Source organism: Bos indicus x Bos taurus, chromosome 8 (genome assembly GCF_003369695.1).
Source record: "Bos indicus x Bos taurus breed Angus x Brahman F1 hybrid chromosome 8, Bos_hybrid_MaternalHap_v2.0, whole genome shotgun sequence".
Classification (NCBI taxonomy): Eukaryota; Metazoa; Chordata; class Mammalia; order Artiodactyla; family Bovidae; genus Bos; species Bos indicus x Bos taurus.
This window is the reverse complement of record NC_040083.1, coordinates 28348791-28369013: the sequence shown is the minus strand read 5'-3', so window position 1 is coordinate 28369013 and position 20223 is coordinate 28348791. Positions and strand designations below refer to the sequence as shown.

Genomic DNA, 20223 nt, shown 5'->3' with positions numbered 1-20223 from the left:
TGGACAAGTTGTTTAAACTCTCTGTTCCCCAGTTTCTTTACTTGTAAAGTGGGAATAGGATTACTCTTCTCAGAATTGTTTAGAGGACTAAATGAGTTAATTTGTAAAGCACTTACTTGTCTTTGTTTTCTATTTTACTAACTTTTCTTAGTTCAAATATTGGTCTTTATTTAGATTTGTTGCATTAATTAAATGATAATGAAATTTCATAAAAATGTAAATTTCAATTGAAAATACATTAGTTTATTTTAAAATTTCAAGGCCATTTACACATCCCTTACAGTTCCAATTGTTAAAACATGGTTTTATTGTAAATTAGTATACATATAAGGAGTAAGAAAAAATTTCTCTCTCTTTATCCACTCACTCTTCCTTCCTCCGTTCCATCTCTTGGAGTTTCCACCCACTCATTCACCCACTAACAGACTGATAAGTGATATAAATGATATCATAGGCTGCATGCTTTTTAATGTCTTCATTTAAAAATTATTTTGAAACAGCATCAGACTTACAGGATAGTTGCAGGTACACAACAGAGAATTATATTTTCTGAATGGTTTGCAAGCAAGTTGCTCACATGCTATTCCATTATTTGTTTCTGGTAATATTCTTCTAGAGAGTGATTGTGATATCTGGGTAATATATATCAGTTGGACGTTCCATCATCTGTTTAACCAATTTACAGTAGGATGTTTTCATCCTAGGCCAGGTATCAAGAATATCAGTTCAGCTTTGATTTGTAATCGATTCTTTGTCCCTTGAATCATCTAATACTGTGAGTTGTATCTTGATTCTTTTAGCCATGTAGGACACTGAAATGGCAGAATCTTGGGAAAGTCTACTTAGGACAAGTGAAAATTCAGAAATGAAAGAGAATATTTCTTATAACTCTTTTTCTTTGTTCCCTCTTTATTTTTCTTTTTGAAGAACATGCTAAAAATTTAAATCATATTACTTGTCAGGTCTATGTATTGATGGCATCACTGTCACTTTTTTATTTACAGTATTGTGTTAGTTATGGCATCTGGTCCCATCACTTCATGGGAAATAGATGGGGAAACAGTGTCAGACTTTTATTTTTTTTGGGCTCCAAAATCACGACAGATGGTGACTGCAGCCCTAAAATTAAAAGACACTTACTCCTTGGAAGGAAAGTTATCACCAACCTAGATAGCATATCGAAAAGCAAAGACATTACTTTGCCAACAAAGCCGTCTAGTGAAGGCTATTGTTTTTCCAGTGGTCATGTATGGATGTGAGAGTTGGACTGTGAAGAAAGCTGAGCGCCAAAGAATTGATGCTTTTGAACTGTAGTGTTGGAGAAGACTCTTGAGAGTCCCTTGGACTGCAAGGAGATCCAACCAGTCCATCCTAAAGGAGATGAGTCCTGGGTGTTCATTGGAAAGACTAATGTTGAAGCTGAAACTCCAATACTTTGGCCACCTCATGTGAAGATTTGACTCATTGGAAAAGACCCTGATGCTGGGAGGGATTGGGGGCAGGAGGAGAAGGGGACGACAGAGGATGAGATGGCTGGATGGCATCACCAACTCAATGGACATGAGTTTGAGTAGACTCCGGGAGTTGGTGATGGACAGGGAAGCCTGGCGTGCTGCGATTCATGGGGTCGTAAAGGGTCGGACACAACTGAGTAACTGCACTGAACTGATTGTGTTAGTTTCTGGTACATAACAAAGTGATTCATATATATATATATATATACACACACATATATACTCTTTTTTCATATTCTTTAGTGTTTATTATAGAATATTGAGTACAGTTCTCTGTGCTATAAAGTAGATCTTTGTTGTTTCTCTCTTTTATATATATAGTAGTTCATATCTGGGTTTCCCTGGTAGCTCAGTTGGTACAAAAAACCGCCTGTAATGCTGGAGACCTGGGTTCGATCCCTGGATTGGGAAGATCCCCTGGAGAAGAGAACAGCTACCCACTCCAGTATTCTAGCCTGGAGAATCCATGGACAGATAGTCCATGGGGTTGCAAAGAATGGGACATGACAGATGTTTGCTTATCTGAAACTCCTGGTTTATCCCTCCCCCTCCCCCTTTACTAACCATAAGTTGGTTTTCTATGTCAGTGAGTCTGTTTCTATTTTGCAAGTAATTTCATTTGTATCATATTTTAGATTCCACATATAAGCAATATCATATATTTGACTTTCTGACTTAATTAGTATGGCAATCTCTAGCTCCATTCATGTTGTGGCAAATGGCATCATTTCATTCATTTTCACTTTTTTTTCTTTTTAGCTCTAGGAAAGCTAGTACCTGTATGGCAATACCAAGTAGTAACTTCTAATGTATTATATAGTAGCTGTTGCTTCTCCTCTTATCTTTGTTCAAAGCTTAAATATATCAGTACAGTACTCTTTTAGAAAGTTAGGTGCTTATCTTTTTTAGAGTGAGTTCTGAATTAAACTATTAACTATTTATAGGAGAGAAAATTAAACATGTTGGATATATAATAGAATATTGATTAGGAACCTGAATTCTAAATTTGAATCTGGGTTCCACTGCTTACTACATGTGTGTCATTGGGAAAATCACTTCATCCTTTTCATTCTCACTATCTGTATCTGTAAAATTTGGCCAAGGAAAGTTCCTAGCTCATAGTTATTCAGAGTAAATGCATCTTTCCAAGTCCCTTGTATATGTCATTTTCCAATAAATGTCATTTTATCTTTTTTTTTGTATCCTGATGTCTCAATGGAACCTGTATATTATCGTATACCTTTTCGTGAAGCTGCAGGTTCAACAATGGTGACTTGAATTCACTCCTCAGAAAGTGAAGTGGTTGCTAAAGGTAGTTGGCCCTGCTGCCTTCTTAAACTTTGACAATGTATTTATAGGCAGTGGGCAAAGACCCCGGTTTCCATGTTGTCTCTGTAAATACTGGACAGGTGGCAACCTTCTTGCCTTCATTAAAGTGTTTGCCCACTTGAGATAAATTGCCTCTTCCAGGTATCCAAATGGTGTGCCTGCAAGAGATCATTTACCTCAAACAGGGGAGAATGTTACTTCCACTGAAGGGCTAGGATATCAATCATGATAGGAATGGACTGAAGAACCCTATAGATAGCTCAACTTTTTTATGTAACTTGTTCAGACCGAATTTCTCAACATATAAACAAATGTGCTGATTTGCTCTGAAATATCTCTGAATAAATACAGGTGTAACTGATTATGAATAGAATGTTCATGCATTTTGTTATACACTTCAATTATAAGTGAATCTTAATTATCTAGAAGATAGATGACTCAGATATACATGCCCCTGCTACCACTACTCACAACTTTCTTTTGTTGTATATCTACGTTAACTTTGTAGAGGTCATAGCAGCTCTTCCACTCAAAACTCGGAAATCTAGGCTGTCTTTGGCACAACATTGAGGTTTCATATTAGGAAGTTCAAAACAGCAAGTAAAGATATTTGTATTAGCAAGTAGTTATTGGTTTATATTTTAAAACTTAAAGACTTTATTGAATCCTAACAAAGAGTACAAAGAGACGTGTTGAAGGGTCGAAGAGCCACACTCGAAGTGTGGCTGTGGACCAGCAGCCTCAGCATAACAGTGATATGCTAGAAGTGCAATTTCATGCCAGAACGTGCGTTCTAAAAAGATGGTCTATATACACAGTAAATTGTGAGAAGAAGTAATTTACAGAATTTTGTTAAACACCTGATGTCATTCATATCTCAAAACAAGTACAGTCTGACCAGGGATCATTTTTAACTCTTGAGCTACTCGTGTCTCCTTTGAAGGAGGCTACATTTAACTTCCCGACGTGTATTTTGTGGCTTTAAAAATGATTATGTTTGCCTTTTCTTGTATTTTTCAAACATTTTGAAAATTTTCAAGCATATAGAAAATTTGAAAGGATTTTATGATGAACAGTTATTTTGTTTTTTTAGATTAAAATTTATTTGCCTGTTTTTAAGAACACTTTTTTTTTAATTTAAATTTATTTATTTTAATTGGAGGTTAATTACTTTACAATATTGTATTGGCTTTGCCATACATCAACATGAATCTGCCACGGGTGTACACGTGCTCCCCATCCTGAACCCCCCTCCCACCTCCCTCCCCGTACCATCCCTCTGGGTCATCCCAGTGCATGAGCCCCAAGCATAAGAACACTTTTGAATGAATAATTTATCTTTGGAAGTGTTCGTGACCATGTAAAATTCCAGGGTCACACTTCCATAGAGTATATTTATTAGTTAAAATAATTTACAAGGTCAAAATTATTTTAAGAAACATATATGAAGCTTTAACATATTTTTGCAACTTACAGATAGTTTGTGGAAACTTTTAGGAGCCGTAGAAAATTTGATTGAATATCCAGATACTATCTAACAAAGCAGCACAATTGTTCTTTTAATATTTTTTTGCAAAAGAACAAAAGAAAAAATTTCTTCTCAGATCTATTCTAAAATAATACATGTGTATTAAAAATATTTTTAACCCCCACCTTGTTCCAGAAAAAAGTTATGGCAGCATAGAGGTATTTATAAAATATCACTTTAAGTGAAGATAGCTTCTTGTAATCCCTCTCTGAGAGTATGATTAATATTTGTGTGTACTTCTTTCAAATTCTGTGTATAGTTCAATATGACCAGATCGTCCTATGCGCCATTTTTGTTGTTCTTTTTTCATCACTTATTTTCAATGACTAATAATTGTGTAATCTCATTGGCTGTTGTAAGGGTTTAAATGAGTTATTGCGTGCTGGCGGTGCTTGGTTTGGCACATGTCTTTGTATCCACAGCAGTATTAGTCTTCATTTCTCACTTTAGGAATCAGCTCTTTAGCTTGGTATACAAAACCCTTCTCGCTCTGATTCTCATTTTTTTGTATGGTTTCACCTCTCTGCACTCTCATTAATAAACCTACAGTTGAGCTAAACCGAGCTGCTTGCTGTTCCCCAGATACAGGATGCTCTGTTATATCTCCAAACATGCAGAGCAAACTATTTTTTTTTGCTACTAGACCCTAAGAGGAATTTATTACATGGATTATCATATTGGAAATATTGAATAACATCACAGTTTATATCTCTAAAAGCTGCTTCATGAAGATACAGAAATTTTTTTCTTGCTAGTGTTACTTATCTTCAGTGAAAACTGAGAGCATATTATAATAGTTTTTAGAGTGAAGTCCAGGGATGTAGCTTCCTTACTATTTAAGCTGATGGAAAGGTAGAGGCTCAAGGATGCAGATTTATGATTGAGTAGTATATTTATTAGATAAGGTGTGTCAGTCACTCAGTCGTGTCTTACTCTTCGCGACCCCAGGGACTATAGGCCACCATCCTCCTCTGTCCACAGAATTCCAGAATACTGCAGTGGGTAGCCACTCCAGTTGGGGGGTCTTCCTGACACAGGGACTGCGCCCAAGTCTCCTGAATTGCATGCATATTCTTTAATCTGGGGTTCACAGAACCTTTCTCAAAGTGGTCCATGGATAGAATTCAGAGTGGGAGTGTTGATGGACGTGAATGAAAAATAATTACATCTTGGTTTACCACCATTAATGAACTTCAACATTTCCTTCAGTTATGCATGGTGATGACGGACCATGATAATATTAACAGCATGGTGACTTAGTTGCTAATTAAAATCACAGCTACTTTAAAATTATAATATAGTTGTTACAACTATCTCTAGATATGGTTTACGCTCATCCTTTGGTGCTCAGTAATAGACTTTCACACACATGGTTTGTTATCAGTCTCCGTGTGTAGCTGGATACTGGTGCCGTGCAGCTGACCACATACCAGGACGGCACCAAGCCTAGTGGTTGTTCATCCATCCAGTGGAGCTTCTGTGTTCTTCATTCTGTGTTGCTCTCCAGGATTCCCTAAGTAAAAAATTCTGTTACTTCTTTGAAAGAGCAACCTGTAAGCACCTGGAAACAGTTCAGAACTCTTTCAAAAGTGTTAAGTTCCTTCTGTCTTCATAGCATCTAACGTGAATCATAGATTCACAATCTTTTTAACTTTGTGATTAAATTTATTGAATAGATTGACCTAGCCAAAGATGAACTCACTGAATTTTGAACAAAAACTTTCCACAATAGATTCTTAAAAATTTTCATTGAAGTATAGTTGATTTACAGTGTTATATTAGTTTCAGATTTATAGCAAATAGATTCAGTTATACGTATATACATTATTTATCAGATTTTTTTCCTTATAGATTATTACAAAATACTGAGTATAGTTCCTTGTGTTATACAGTTAGTCACTGTTGGTTATCTATTTTATATATATGTTAAGAATTTGAAAGCCTTGGTGTATTCTAATATTTTTTGAAAAATGCCTACCTCTGCCTTGTAAAGTGAACTATAGGAACTTTAATTATATTTGTAGCAGTATATTCTGTGGGTTAGGATTTTCATCACTTCTAAATATTAAAAATTGATGTGAGCCTGACATGTTTAATGCCTTCATAGAGATCAGCTCATAGGTCAAGGTTCTTAGTATGGCTAAGCAACAACTTTCACATGCTATTTAAAAATATTAATTTTAATTAGTCTATATTTTAAATATATTATCTTATATATAATACATTCAGTTCAGTTCAGTCACTCAGTTGTGTCTGACTCTCTGCGACCCCATGTACTGCAGCACGCCAGGCTTCCCTGTCGATCACTAACTCCCGGAGTTTACTCAAACTCAAGTCCATCGCATCGGTGATGCCATCCAGCCACCTCATCCTCTGTCGTCCCCTTCTCCTCCCACCTTCAGTCATTCCCAGCATCCGGGTCTTTTCCAGTGAGTCAGTTCTTTGCATAAGGTGGCCAAAATATCGGAGTTTCAGCTTCAGCATCAGTCCTTCCAATGAATATTCAGGACTGATTTCCTTAAGAATTGACAGGTTGGATCTCATGAACCTTAAAATCATTTGATAACTGCATTTTAATAAAATTTGCTTTCATTGTAATTCTATATACTTTGACTTAACATGTTTAAAAGTAATATTATAAGAAGGGGATCCATAGGTTTTATCAGGCTACCAAAGGGGTATATGGGACCAAAATGACCAATAACCCCCCACTTTTGATAATCATTCCCCTCAATAGCATTTGTCTAAGTCAAGGTATGTTTTTGAGTACTCCTGTTATTGGTCATTTATATCTATGGTATTATTTATAAATAGTACTGATAGAAACAAGAGCTACTGATTTTTAATCAGTGTTATAGATCCCATCTCCACATTGCTTAGCACAGTATCCTCATACATATGAGTTGGTCTATCACTAACTGTTTAATGAATGAATGAGGAAGGCAGTTATACAGTGCTTTTTTTTTTTAAGCTTTATTTATTTTGGTTGCACCCTGTGGCATGTGGGCTCTTAGTTCTTTAACCAGGGGCCATGCCTGTACCCCATGCAGTGGAAGTGTGGAGTCTTAACCACTGGGCCACGGGGAAGTCCCAGTGTGCAGTGCTTCTTAAAATATTTGTGTGATTTCTGTAAAAGTGTTTGTGCCTGATATAAAAACTTGACACAGTATAGAAACTTGCACAGAAGAAATAAAAATCACCCAAAAGGCTATCCCTATCATTCTTAACACTTGAATGATTTCTACAAATCTTCCAGACATGTGTGTAAACATATATACACACCAACACCTGCAGCTGTATATGAGGAAATCATATCTCATAATTTTTTTTCCACTCACTGGATAATAAATGTCTTTCTATGTCAGTAAGATAAGTGTACTTCATTAATTATATCTGATCACGTACTACTCCATTATTCTTGCCTGGAGAATTCCATGAACAGAGGAATCTGGTGGGCTACAGTCCATGGGGGTCACAAAGAGTTGAATATGACTCAGCAACTAACACTTTTACTTTTCGCTTATTCTATTGTTTATATGTATATAATTTACTCTGAGAATTCCCTATTGATGGAGATTGACTTTTTTCATATTTTTTTTTTTACTATTTTAAGTAATATTGTAATAAACTGTGCTGTGATTAACATATTTGTACATAAAAGCATTTTATACTTGTGCAATTATTTCCTTGGCTAAGTCCTAAGAAATGAGCTTGCATGTTTTACATTTGGAAATTATAGTCTGTCTTCCTTTCATAAAAGTTTCTTTGCATTACACTTCCATGAACAGCACTTAGAATTCTGATTTTCACATTATATCTTTGGCACACACAGTTTTGACAGTCTTTTTCATCTTTATCAATTTGAAAGAGGAAAGAAAGCTCTATGTTATTCCTTATTTATAATTTGATTATTAGGTTGCATATCTTTTCATTTATTCTATACCCATTTATATTCTTTTACAAATTAACTCATTATGTTCATATATGGGAGTGTGTGTTTGTTTCAAATATAATTATAAGAACTCCTTGTATATCACGCATATTAGCATTGAGACTAGTGGTCGAAACAATTCTCTATGGATTTTTGAGGATATTGACCTTAGTCGTACAATATTGCCCCTTCTGTTGGAAAAGGTAATCGCAGAACATAGAGTCCTCTTCTTTCTTGAAAGACTTATACTGTTAGGGGAAAGTGATGAACAAATGTATTTAGCATAAACAAGAATTTGTTAAATGTAACAAGTCAAACATTTTAAACAGTCCAGACAGGTTTAGACCTGAGGAATTTCAGTGACTTTATTTTCCCTCTTATTTCTATATCATTACACAAATAATTCTACAACTATGTCACTGGAGGATTTTTTTTGTTTCTTCATTTGTTTAATATTGAATTAATTATATTCTGTATGATGTAAAGTAAATTGTAAAAACACTTCTTATTCATCAAAGCATAAATTATTTATAAAATAATATGCTTTCTGTAATTCATCGAAAGTAGCAGTCAGAAACTTGGAGTGTATGCCTCTTTCCCACTTCTTAAAAATTCAAAAGAATGCCTTGTGAAATTATTTTGCCACTTCATTTCACCTCTCAGAGTGGTTAGTGTCTACACAACACATTGCTGTGATATAGGAAAAAAACCCCTACCATTCATTAAAATTTAATTATAGTTGATTTTTCTTCTAAAGGGTAAAGGGTTTATTACCTTTGTATTCCTAAAAATTTCTTATAACAATGAGCCTTTATCTCCTTTATTTAGAATAACTTTTGACGTACTATAAAAGCTAATGTTAATGAACTTCTCTTGGGATCATTGAATGCATTCTCGTATTCAACATTGTTGCAGCTACTATAGAAGCAAAAAGAAATATAACTTAATCCAACAAACCTGTTAAAAATACCTAAATATTTTTCTGGAGTTGAGCTGTAGGAGTTGCTTGTATATTTTTGAGATTAGTTGTTTGTCGGTTGCTTCATTTGCTATTATTTTCTCCCATTCTGAAGGCTGTCTTTTCACCTTGCTAATAGTTTCCTTTGATGTGCAGAAGCTTTTAAGATTAATTAGGTCCCATTTGTTTATTTTTGCTTTTATTACCAATATTCTCGGAGGTGGGTCATAGAGGATCCTGCTGTGATGTATGTCAGAGAGTGTTTTGCCTATGTTCTCCTCTAGGAGTTTTATAGTTTCTGGTCTTACGTTTAGATCTTTAATCCATTTTGAGTTTATTTTTGTGTATGGTGTTAGAAAGTGTTCTAGTTTCATTCTTTTACAAGTGGTTGACCAGCTTTCCCAGCACCACTTGTTAAAGAGATTGTCTTTAATCCATTGTATATTCTTGCCTCCTTTGTCAAAGATAAGGTGTCCATATGTGCGTGGATTTATCTCTGGGCTTTCTATTTTGTTCCATTGATCTATATTTCTGTCTTTGTGCCAGTACCATACTGTCTTGATAACTGTGGCTTTGTAGTAGAGCCTGAAGTCAGGTAGGTTGATTCCTCCAGTTCCATTCTTCTTCCTCAAGATCGCTTTGGCTATTCGAGGTTTTTTGTATTTCCATACAAATTGTGAAATTATTTGTTCTAGCTCTGTGAAGAATACTGTTGGTAGCTTGATAGGGATTGCATTGAATCTATAAATTGCTTTGGGTAGTATACTCATTTTCACTATATTGATTCTTCCAATCCATGAACATGGTATATATCTCCATCTATTAGTGTCCTCTTTGATTTCTTTCACCAGTGTTTTATAGTTTTCTATATATAGGTCTTTAGTTTCTTTAGGTAGATATATTCCTAGGTATTTATTCTTTCCGTTGCAATGGTGAATGGAATTGTTTCCTTAATTTCTCTTTCTGTTTTCTCATTATTAGTGTATAGGAATGCAAGGGATTTCTGTGTGTTGATTTTATATCCTGCAACTTTACTATAGTCATTGATTAGTTCTAGTAATTTTCTGGTGGAGTCTTTAGGGTTTTCTATGTAGAGGATCATGTCATCTGCAAATAGAGTTTTACTTCTTCTTTTCCAATTTGGATTCCTTTTATTTCTTTTTCTGCTCTGATTGCTGTGGCCAAAACTTCCAAAACTATGTTGAATAGTAATGGTGAAAGTGGGAATGACCCAATCAAAAAATGGGCCAAAGAACTAAATAGACATTTCTCCAAAGAAGACATACAGATGTCTAACAAACACATGAAAAGATGCTCAACATCACTCATTATCAGAGAAATGCAAATCAAAACCACTATGAGGTACCATTTCACACCAGTCAGAATGGCTGCGATCCAAAAGTCTACAAGTAATAAATGCTGGAGAGGGTGTGGAGAAAAGGGAACCCTCTTACACTGTTGGTGGGAATGCAAACTAGTACAGCCACTATGGAGAACAGTGTGGAGATTCCTTAAAAAACTGGAAATAGAACTGCCTTATGATCCAGCAATCCCACTGCTGGGCATACACACTGAGGAAACCAGAAGGGAAAGAGACACGTGTACCCCAATGTTCATCGCAGCACTGTTTATAATAGCCAGGACATGGAAGCAACCTAGATGCCCATCAGCAGATGAATGGATAAGAAAGCAGTGGTACATATACACAATGGAGTATTACTCAGCCATTAAAACGAATACATTTGAATCAGTTCTAATGAGGTGGATGAAACTGGAGCCTATTATACAGAGTGAAGTAAGCCAGAAGGAAAAACACCAATACAGTATACTAACGCATATATATGGAATTTAGAAAGATGGTAACAATAACCCTGTGTACGAGACAGCAAAAGAGACACTGATGTATAGAACAGTCTTGTGGACTCTGTGGGAGAGGGAGAGGGTGGGAAGATTTGGGAGAATGGCATTGAAACATGTAAAATATCATGTATGAAATGAGATGCCAGTCCAGGTTTGATGCACAATACTGGATGCTTGGGGCTGGTGCACTGGGACGACCCAGAGGGATGGTATGGGGAGGGAGGAGGGAGGAGGGTTCAGGATGGGGAGCACATGTATACCTGTGGTGGATTCATTTTGATATTTGGCAAACTAATACAATTATGTAAAGTTTAAAAATAAAATAAAATTAAAAAAAATAAAATTAAAAAAAAAAAAAACCTAAATATGCTAGACTGGCACTGTGAAGACAAAAAAAGTCTACTAGATGAAAATAATGAAGGAGTTGCAAGCTTGCTGGAGAAATAGGGAGTACATATATAGACATCGGAATTGATATGTTATATTTAATGTTATAATAAATAAATTTTACTGTTTATTCAGTTATTTAACCTGGTAAATACATCCTGTAGTTTTGTAACTCTTTACAGTGTTCTACATTATGTGTTTATTCTACATAAACCTACTAAGTTTTTTTATTCATGATTTATTTAAGGAATATGTTTTGAAAAGAACTGAGTATTGTAATTGTATTTTGTGTGCCTTCTGTCCATGGGCTTCTCAGAGAACATACTTATGACAGAGGACATATTTTAGACTTACTCTTCCTTATGTTCTTAGAAGCCAAAGCATCAACAGCTGAAAGAAATCAGTTCTACATGGAGGATGTTTTATCCATGTAGATGTTTTATAAGACTTGTATACTTTTATCCAGTTAACAATTTCTAGTTTACATGTAACTTCTAAGCAATGTCGTTCTCTGATTCTAACTGAGGCATAAATTTAAAAATTAATCTTTCTTTTCATAAACTGAGGAATAAAGAAAGAAAACAGGCTCAGATTTTTGAACATAGGGCTTCTGTGAGATGACAGTTTCTGACATAGAAAACCACTGATGGGCCAGCTTCTCAGTCAGCATTACTCTCCAGTGCCCAGCCATGTGTGTTCTTAGAATTAGGGAACACTTTTCTCTTGGAGAAAACTAGCCAAATGCTCTTTTTGCTCTTCTGATGTGTAGACAAGATTTAAATGAACTCCCAACAGCAGAGGAGCTTGAAATGTAGAGTGGTATACTGCTTCATTTAAACAGTCTCTTCATGTTTGCCATTTCACATGGATAGTATCGTAAGACAAGTAATGACAGATGAAGACCTGCCTAGCAGAGGGAAAACTAAATTACACGACTTTTATTAAGGCATAAGTAAACCTATTAACCATTATCTGGAATACCAATTAGTAGAAAGAACACTGACAATTTTATTTATCAGCGTTAAACACAATTATTAATTACAGACCTGATGAATCCAGCAGCTAGCAGGTCATGTTGGATATGCTGGGACCTTAAGTCCATTATATGAGAGGAATGATTGCCAAAATCCTCTGGGAAAATGAGTAATGGTAGTTGTAAAATTTTAATTGCCTTGGAATAAGGCAAATTATATTTTCTTTTCTGATAATACAAATAGTGTGACATTAAGGTAATAAGCTTCAGCAGCTATAAATAGAAAATGAATTTGTTAGGTTTTAGAACAAAAGATTGATGATGACTTTTTAGTGTCATAGTGCTTAGTATGAATGAATACTGTAAATACATGCAGATTTTCTTTAGATACATTATTTAGTAGGTGAGCTGTTTCCTACTTAGTGAAAATTAGTATCAGAGCTTCTTGAATGGATTGCTATTGGTTAATAGCAATTATATAATTGAGAAAACATTTTCATTATGTTGTGGTTGGCAGTATTGTGAAATGAACATGCGACAAGTCCCGTTTTTCTGTGCCTTTTTTCTTTTTCTTTTGAAGATCCAAATTCCAGAATTTGTGGGCATTTACTTATAGGGGCAGCCAAGAATTCTTTCGCAAAACTCATGGATAAAATTAGTCTGGCAATGGACACTATGCCTTTGCACAACAACAGGAGCATTACATATGTAGAAAAAGACTCCCTGGTTCAGAGGCTGGCCCGTGGACTTCATAAAGTAAACACATTGGCCCTGAAATATGGTCTGCAAGGCCATGTGCCCATTTTGGTATGTATGCAATTTCATTAAATAGGGATTTTAGAACTTGTAAATTTAATTCAAAATCAAGTTTATTTGTAGCCTAAATTAGTTTCACACAAGTATATGCAAATTCTTTTAGATTTCATGTAATCATTTAATATGATAAATGAAAGCACCTCCAAATAAGTGTCAGTAATATCAAACTACAAAAGTTCTGGCATGAGTTCTGAATATACTGTTCTCTCTAAGTATGCTGCAACAGAATTGTGTAGGAATTAATTGATTATTACATTTTCTAGCCATCTAGATTATTTCTTTCCTTCAGTTGTTCATTTCATGTAAGGCACGTTATTGGTCACATAAAAAATAAAGCTTTCACTTAAACAAGTTTTAGTAAGAGCTGATATTGTTATCTGTGTATTCCAGGTTACATTTAACTTGGTAAAATGGGCATTGCTGTGGACTTCTTAGAAAATCTGTAGTGCCTTCTTGTAAAATTGCTCTTGTTTGACAACAGAAAAGCACAGCATCATTACAGAAGCAAATATTTGGATTCACACAAAGGCTGCATGCAGCAGAAGTGGAGCGTCGCTCACTGCGCTTAGAGGTCACAGAACTGAAACGGAATCTGAATGAAATGAAGAAGGAGCTTGACAAAACCCAGGGTCTCCAAATGCAATTAAATGAATTTAAGCAGTCTGTAAGTATATCTGATTTTAAAACCGTTGCTTCGGTAAGTGCTTCTCTGACATTAAATATGTTTTGTATACATATAATATGTATATAAAATGTCAGAGAGCAAATGCATGTTTGTTTTTATTAATTTTTTATATTTTTCAGATAAATTAGTCCCCTCAATAGAATTTCTTTAGAAAACTTCCCTTCTAAAATGCCCTAACATATATATGGAATTTAGAAAGATAGTAACAAGAACCCTGTATACGAGACAGCAAAAGAGACACTGATGTATAGAACAGTCTTTTGAACTCTGTGGGAGAGGGAGAGGGTGGGATGATTTGGGAGAATGGCATTGAAATATGTATAATATCATATATGAAACGAGTCACCAGTCCAGGTTCGATGCACGATACTGGATGCTTGGGGCTGGTGCACTGGGACGACCCAGAGGGATGGTATGGGGAGGGAGGAGGGAGGAGGGTTCAGGATGGGGAACACATATATACCTGTGGCGGATTCATTTCGATATATGGCAGAACCAATACAATATTGTAAAGTTTAAAAATAAAATAAAATTTAAAAAAAATGCCCTAACAATACACTTCCGGAGAAGGCAATGGCACCCCACTCCAGTACTCTTGCCTGGAAAATCCCGTGGACGGAGGAGCCTGGTAGGCTGCAGTCCATGGGGTCGCTAAGAGTCGGACACGACTAAGTGACTTCACTTTCACTTTTCCCTTTCATGCATTGGAGAAGGAAATGGCAACCCGCTCCAGTGTTCTTGTCTGGAGAATCCCAGGGACGGGGGAGCCTGGTGGGCTGCCATCTATGGGGTCGCACAGAGTCGGACACGACTGAAGTAACTTAGCAGTAGCAGCAGCAACAATACACTTCAAACTTGCTAAGAGATTAGAACTTAAATGTTCTCATCACAAAATGAAGTAATAATTATGTGACTTGATAGAGTAGCTAATGCTGCAGTGGTAATTGTTTTGCAGTTTAGAAGTGTTTAAAATCATTATGTCACACATCCTAAACTTAAGCAATGTTATATGTTAATTAAATAAAAAGCACAGAATCATTAAAATCATCTCAGTAAAGAAAACTGAGGAAAAAAAAGTTACATCAGATGCTTAAAGGAGTACTGATTGTCAGCAGAGCTCATAGCCCTGTTAAAACATGACTGTGACTGAAACATAGGAAATGATATGGTTAACTGCTAGAGCAAATAAACTTTAGTTGAGTAACTTGTTTGCAGAAAATGCAAAGCATGTGCACCAAGAAATGTTTAGTGTGAATTACTTTCACTGAAGTGTAGAAATAAAAATAGGATTAATTGAAGTAATAATTGAAGGAATGAGATATGAAATTTTTTATATTTGGCATACAATTATGTAGTTTAACATTGTGATGATTTCTAACATTTTATGATCATATTGACTATCATGCATCAGGTGCTGACCCTAACTGATACATTTAGTCCTCTCATGTCAATAATAGTTCAATAGTACTTTTATCCTTTTTTTTTTTTGAACAGGTAAAGGATGTAGGATACAGAACAGCTAAGTAACTTGCTCTAAGTCACACAGTATGTGGAAATTATGGGATTTGAAGCTCATAATTCTGACTCTAAAACTCAAACTTTTAACCACTTCACTATAGTGGTTAATGTTCATATCTAACTATATTAATAAAGGATTATTATACTAAACAGTGTAAATGGCAAAATATTATTTTCCTCTTAAAAAATTGGAGAGTGTGCCTCAAACCATCATCTTTCATTTAATTTAGTCAAAGTGTGTAGGAGGCAAACAGAGTAGTTTCTTCAACTTAGTCTAAAGTTGAAACATAAAGGGATACATCGTACCTGCTGAAAGTGTTTCAGTACTTGTATTGTTTTGAAATACCATGTTCATCTACTGACACTTGTTCTTTGAAAGCTAACTCCCATTATCTTTTTCTTTTTTAGATATTCTTAGCTCCACACATGGAGAAGGCAATGGCACCCCACTCTAGTACTCCTGCCTGGAAAATCCCATGGACAGAGGAGCCTGGTGGGCTGCAGTCCATGGGGTCACTAAGAGTTGGACATGACTGGGCGATTTCATTTTCACTTTTCACTTTCATGCATTGGAGAAGGAAATGGCGGCCCACTCCAGTGTTCTTGCCTGGAGAATCCCAGGGACGGGGGAGCCTGGTGGGCTGCCGTCTGTGGCGTCACACAGAGTCGGACACGACTGAAGTGACTTAGCAGCAGCAGCAGCTCCATACAACTGCTTTCACACACTATCTCTTTCTTATTCGGCATTGCTATACTTGTTTGACCCTATTTGTTCACAGAAGAGTGAACCGAATTGAGCCAATCTCTGGGAGGGATACGTGGACAAGAGAGGGGCTAAAGTTAGCTAAGTTTTTAGGTAAAGGAGGCATTTTGGAGAAGTGGGAAGAAGTCTTGCAAAATGATGAAGACTGTCATTTATAGAGGCCAAGTGGATTGTAAAGAGCAGAATGTTCTGATGGCAAGGAGCAATAATTTAAAGCAGTGTGACAAGTAAAGGTAGAAGTAGAAAACTATTTTTTCACAAGACCCGGAGAAGTGCTGTGGCCTTAGGGAATAGAGGGATGTTAAAAAGTTGACACTTCAAATTCTTTTCAACTGAACAATGGAAGTTGTCAGTCTTAAATAGACGTATATACACTTAGTGTGATTAAGAGACCTGCATGGGTTTCTTTCAGTTTTCTACATATTTCTCAGGTTACCCATCATTTGTGAAACATTTCTGTTCTTTGTACTTCAGGATCAAGATGTCTCTTGGCATTTGTTGTAACTAGTTTTCATTTGTTTACATGTTGTTCACAGGAGATAATACAAGTATGTCCTGCCCTCGATTCCATACCCCTTAAGGAATGACCTCTGTCTAGACCTGTCAGTGATTCCAGGGCAGTCATCATATTGTAAACGCTGTATTGTATATTACAGTGCAGATTTTTATTGGCTGGTGTTTATAATGAATTCATATTCTTTTATTCAACAGATACCTACTGAATCCCAGACTCTCCTTTGTGTGGTGGGTGGGCAAGCTGAAGGAGGTCTATGCCCCTTGGAGCTCAGGTCCTTAAAAGTGTGGTTGGTGAAAGGGTGTGGACAGGCAATAAAAAAGTGAATAACTATATGAGATGAATTTAGATAATGATAACGGTGTTGAAGAAAATACAAGAAGATGGTGTGATAGTGTGAGTAGTGGTGGGAGTCAGAGAGGTATGGTGTGGTAAAGGCTCTTCCCAAGAGAGGGTAGTTTAACCAGGGAAACCTGAATGGTAGCATAAACTGAACACAGACTTTTAGGTAATCTTTTAAAAGCACAGGAACTTGTTAAAAGCTTTAATTTTCACAATCAGTATATTTATAAAAAGTGCTCTTGTATCCAGATTTAAACCGAGCGTTATGGATTTACTTAGAACTTGAAACGCTTGTTGTCGTTCAGTTGCTAAGTCATATCTGACTCTCTGTGACCCCATAGACTGCAGCACCCCAGGCTTCCCTGTCCTTCACTATCTCCCAGAGTTTGGTGATGCCATCCAACCATCTCATCCTCTGTTGCCCGCTTCTCCTCCTGCCCTCAGTCTTCCCCAGCATCAGGGTCTTTTCCAGTGAGCTGGCTGTTCGCATTAGGTGGCCGAAGTATCGGGGCTTCAGCTTCAGCGTCAGTCCTTATGGAGATTTTGTTGGACTAAAAACGGTAACTTTGGCAGTATAGCTGTTGTACTGTCAAACCCTGAGTGATGGTTTTTATCTTGGTTTAGGAAATTAAGAAAAATGAATTATACTTTTGTCATGTGTCAGACATTTATAGATGTTTGTATTCTTCTTATGTTAGGAAACAGAATGCTGAATATTAAATAAACAATATTGCAGTTAGCTTATGATTAAGTGTTTTTTCTTTTTTTCAGAAATTGATCACCCATGAGAAGTTTGAAAGTGCATGTGAAGAGCTGAATAATGCGTTACTTCGGGAACAGCAGGCTCAAATGCTACTGAATGAGCAGGCACAGCAACTACAGGAGTTGAATTATAGACTTGAATTACATTCCAGTGAGGAAGCTGACAAAAACCAAACTCTTGGAGAAGCTGTGAAGGTAGGAAAACACCCCTTGCAGAAGTCCCTTCCTTCCTGCACATGTGAGTCTCTCAGGGAATCATGTATATTTCTTGAATAGGGAAGTGATCCCAAGATACAAAATTTTATTCTATGTGAGTTTACAAGGATGAAACAAGTCGTGGCTCCAGGACTTTAATTCCAAACTTGTATACACATGTATTGAAAATGTAGAAGTAGACTTTGTTCGTTGGGAACCAAGTAGAGATTTTTCCAGTAACAATTTTATTCTTTAATTTATCGTCCTTATTTCCTCCTTTCTTTAGTTCTTTTTCTTGTTTTATGCCCTCCAAACATTGAAAATCAATGTGTCTTTTGGATTTGAAAGGTTTTGAGTCTCTCTGAATCTTATATTAAGGGTGTGTTGGAGGAGATTTAGAAAGAATTGTTCTCCTTGTCATTTGTTGGTGGGAAAGGTGTTTAGAAGGGAAAAAAGAAGTTATAATAAAATAATTGTCACTTGGAAGGCTTCATTAATGGATTTAGAGCTGTTATATCTCTTGGAAATGTTACCTGTAAATTGTAATAGAATTATAGTTTATGATTATATTATTTGTGAAATTTTCTCTAGTGAGATTATACACACTGGAATAGAACAACTAACTCCAGGAAAACCAACATAATGTAACACAGCCTACACAGTAGGTATTATGTATCATCCCTAAAAACAGTAAGCAATGCAGAGTGGGTGTATAATTAATTATAAAAATAATATATTTTTATTCTAATAGTTAACTACTAATATGAATGCTAATAATAAAATAGGCAAAATTTGTTGAGAACTCACAGTCCTTGATGGGATTGTTCTCATTTTGTAGATATGAAAACTCAGATACAAGGAGACACATAATTTGCACAATCATTAGTAAGTTATAGACCTAGGGATTCAGATTTTACATCCATCTTCCTTACATTGAGTGTATTACCGATAGGCAGCATACTTACACGAGGCTCTGTACTGTGGTCTCTATATTGTGGTCTCAAGATTGTTTTGTTTCATTCTTAAACTACCTCCTGTGAAACTGGTACTCTTATTGTTACCATCTTTTTGAAGAAATTGAAAGAGTTCAATGGACTTGCTCAGGGTCTCCTGGCCTATAAATATTGAAACTGGTAGTTTAAAAAAAAAAAATTATTAAAAATCATTAACCTAATTTCTTAAGATCTAGGTTTATTTCAGCTCCCTTTTCTTTATTATTTTTTTCTTTTTTTGCCATTATAAGTAATTCTAAGATAAGCAACCCTGCAGCTAAATCTTCTTACACATATTGTGATTATTTCCTTGGCATTCATTCCTAGGTAAAGAATTACTGGGTCTACAATGACATATTGGAGAAGGAAATGGCAACCCACTCCAGGATTCTTGCTTGAAGAATTCCATGGACATAGGAGCCTGGTGGGCTACAGTCCATGGGATCACAAAGAATTGGACATGACTGAGTGACTAACACACACACACACACACACACACACACACAAAATGACATATATTTTAAATTATAAATATTATCAACTGGCCTACAGAAAATTTTAACATTCTCTCCTAAAATGCATGAAAATTTCACTTTTTACTCAAGCTGGCTGTTACTGATACTGTTGAAGCATTTTTTTTTGGTCAATTTTATCAATGTATCATTGTTACTAGAATTATATTTCTTTGATTACTTGTCAAGTTGAATGTTTTTATAAGTATATTGGCCACTGAACAACATTTTTATGCTCCATATCCCATTAATAGATAAAGTAATTAGCCATGCTTTGAAAAACCATTTAACTCATATTGGAATCTTTTCTTTTTGCAATAGCTTATAATTGTATAATTATAAGCTATAATTTATATTTTTATATATTATAAATTATATCAGGTATAAATATATATAAATTATATAAGGTATAGTATCTTCCAGCAGATAAAAAGCTGTTGATATTAATTTCTTTAAAATACCAGTAGCTTAAATATTATTGTCAGGAGTGGAGAATTGTTTAATTACCATCTCTTAATTAGAACTAGCAGGTGGTATGTGAAAATGTTCTCTTGTGGGCCGCAGCATGGTTCATTGGAAAAAGCACTGGCCTTAGAACAAGTATTTTCAATTTTAAATCCCAGTACTGTCACTTTGGCAAATAA

General features: G+C 35.6%; 1 protein-coding gene across 6 annotated transcripts in view; it reads left to right on the top strand.

Annotated features, from left to right (window-relative positions):
- CCDC171 (coiled-coil domain containing 171) overlaps positions 1-20223 on the top strand; it is a 341520-nt gene that overhangs the window by 149080 nt on the left and 172217 nt on the right. For 5 of the 6 annotated variants that reach the window (XM_027549190.1, XM_027549194.1, XM_027549192.1 and 2 more), the window contains 3 exons: positions 13061-13287; positions 13778-13960; positions 17890-18075. In XM_027549190.1, coding sequence (XP_027404991.1) covers positions 13061-13287; positions 13778-13960; positions 17890-18075 — 596 coding nt within the window. The remainder of the gene's footprint in view (positions 1-13060; positions 13288-13777; positions 13961-17889; positions 18076-20223) is intronic. The other variant, XM_027549191.1, reaches the window with a different exon arrangement.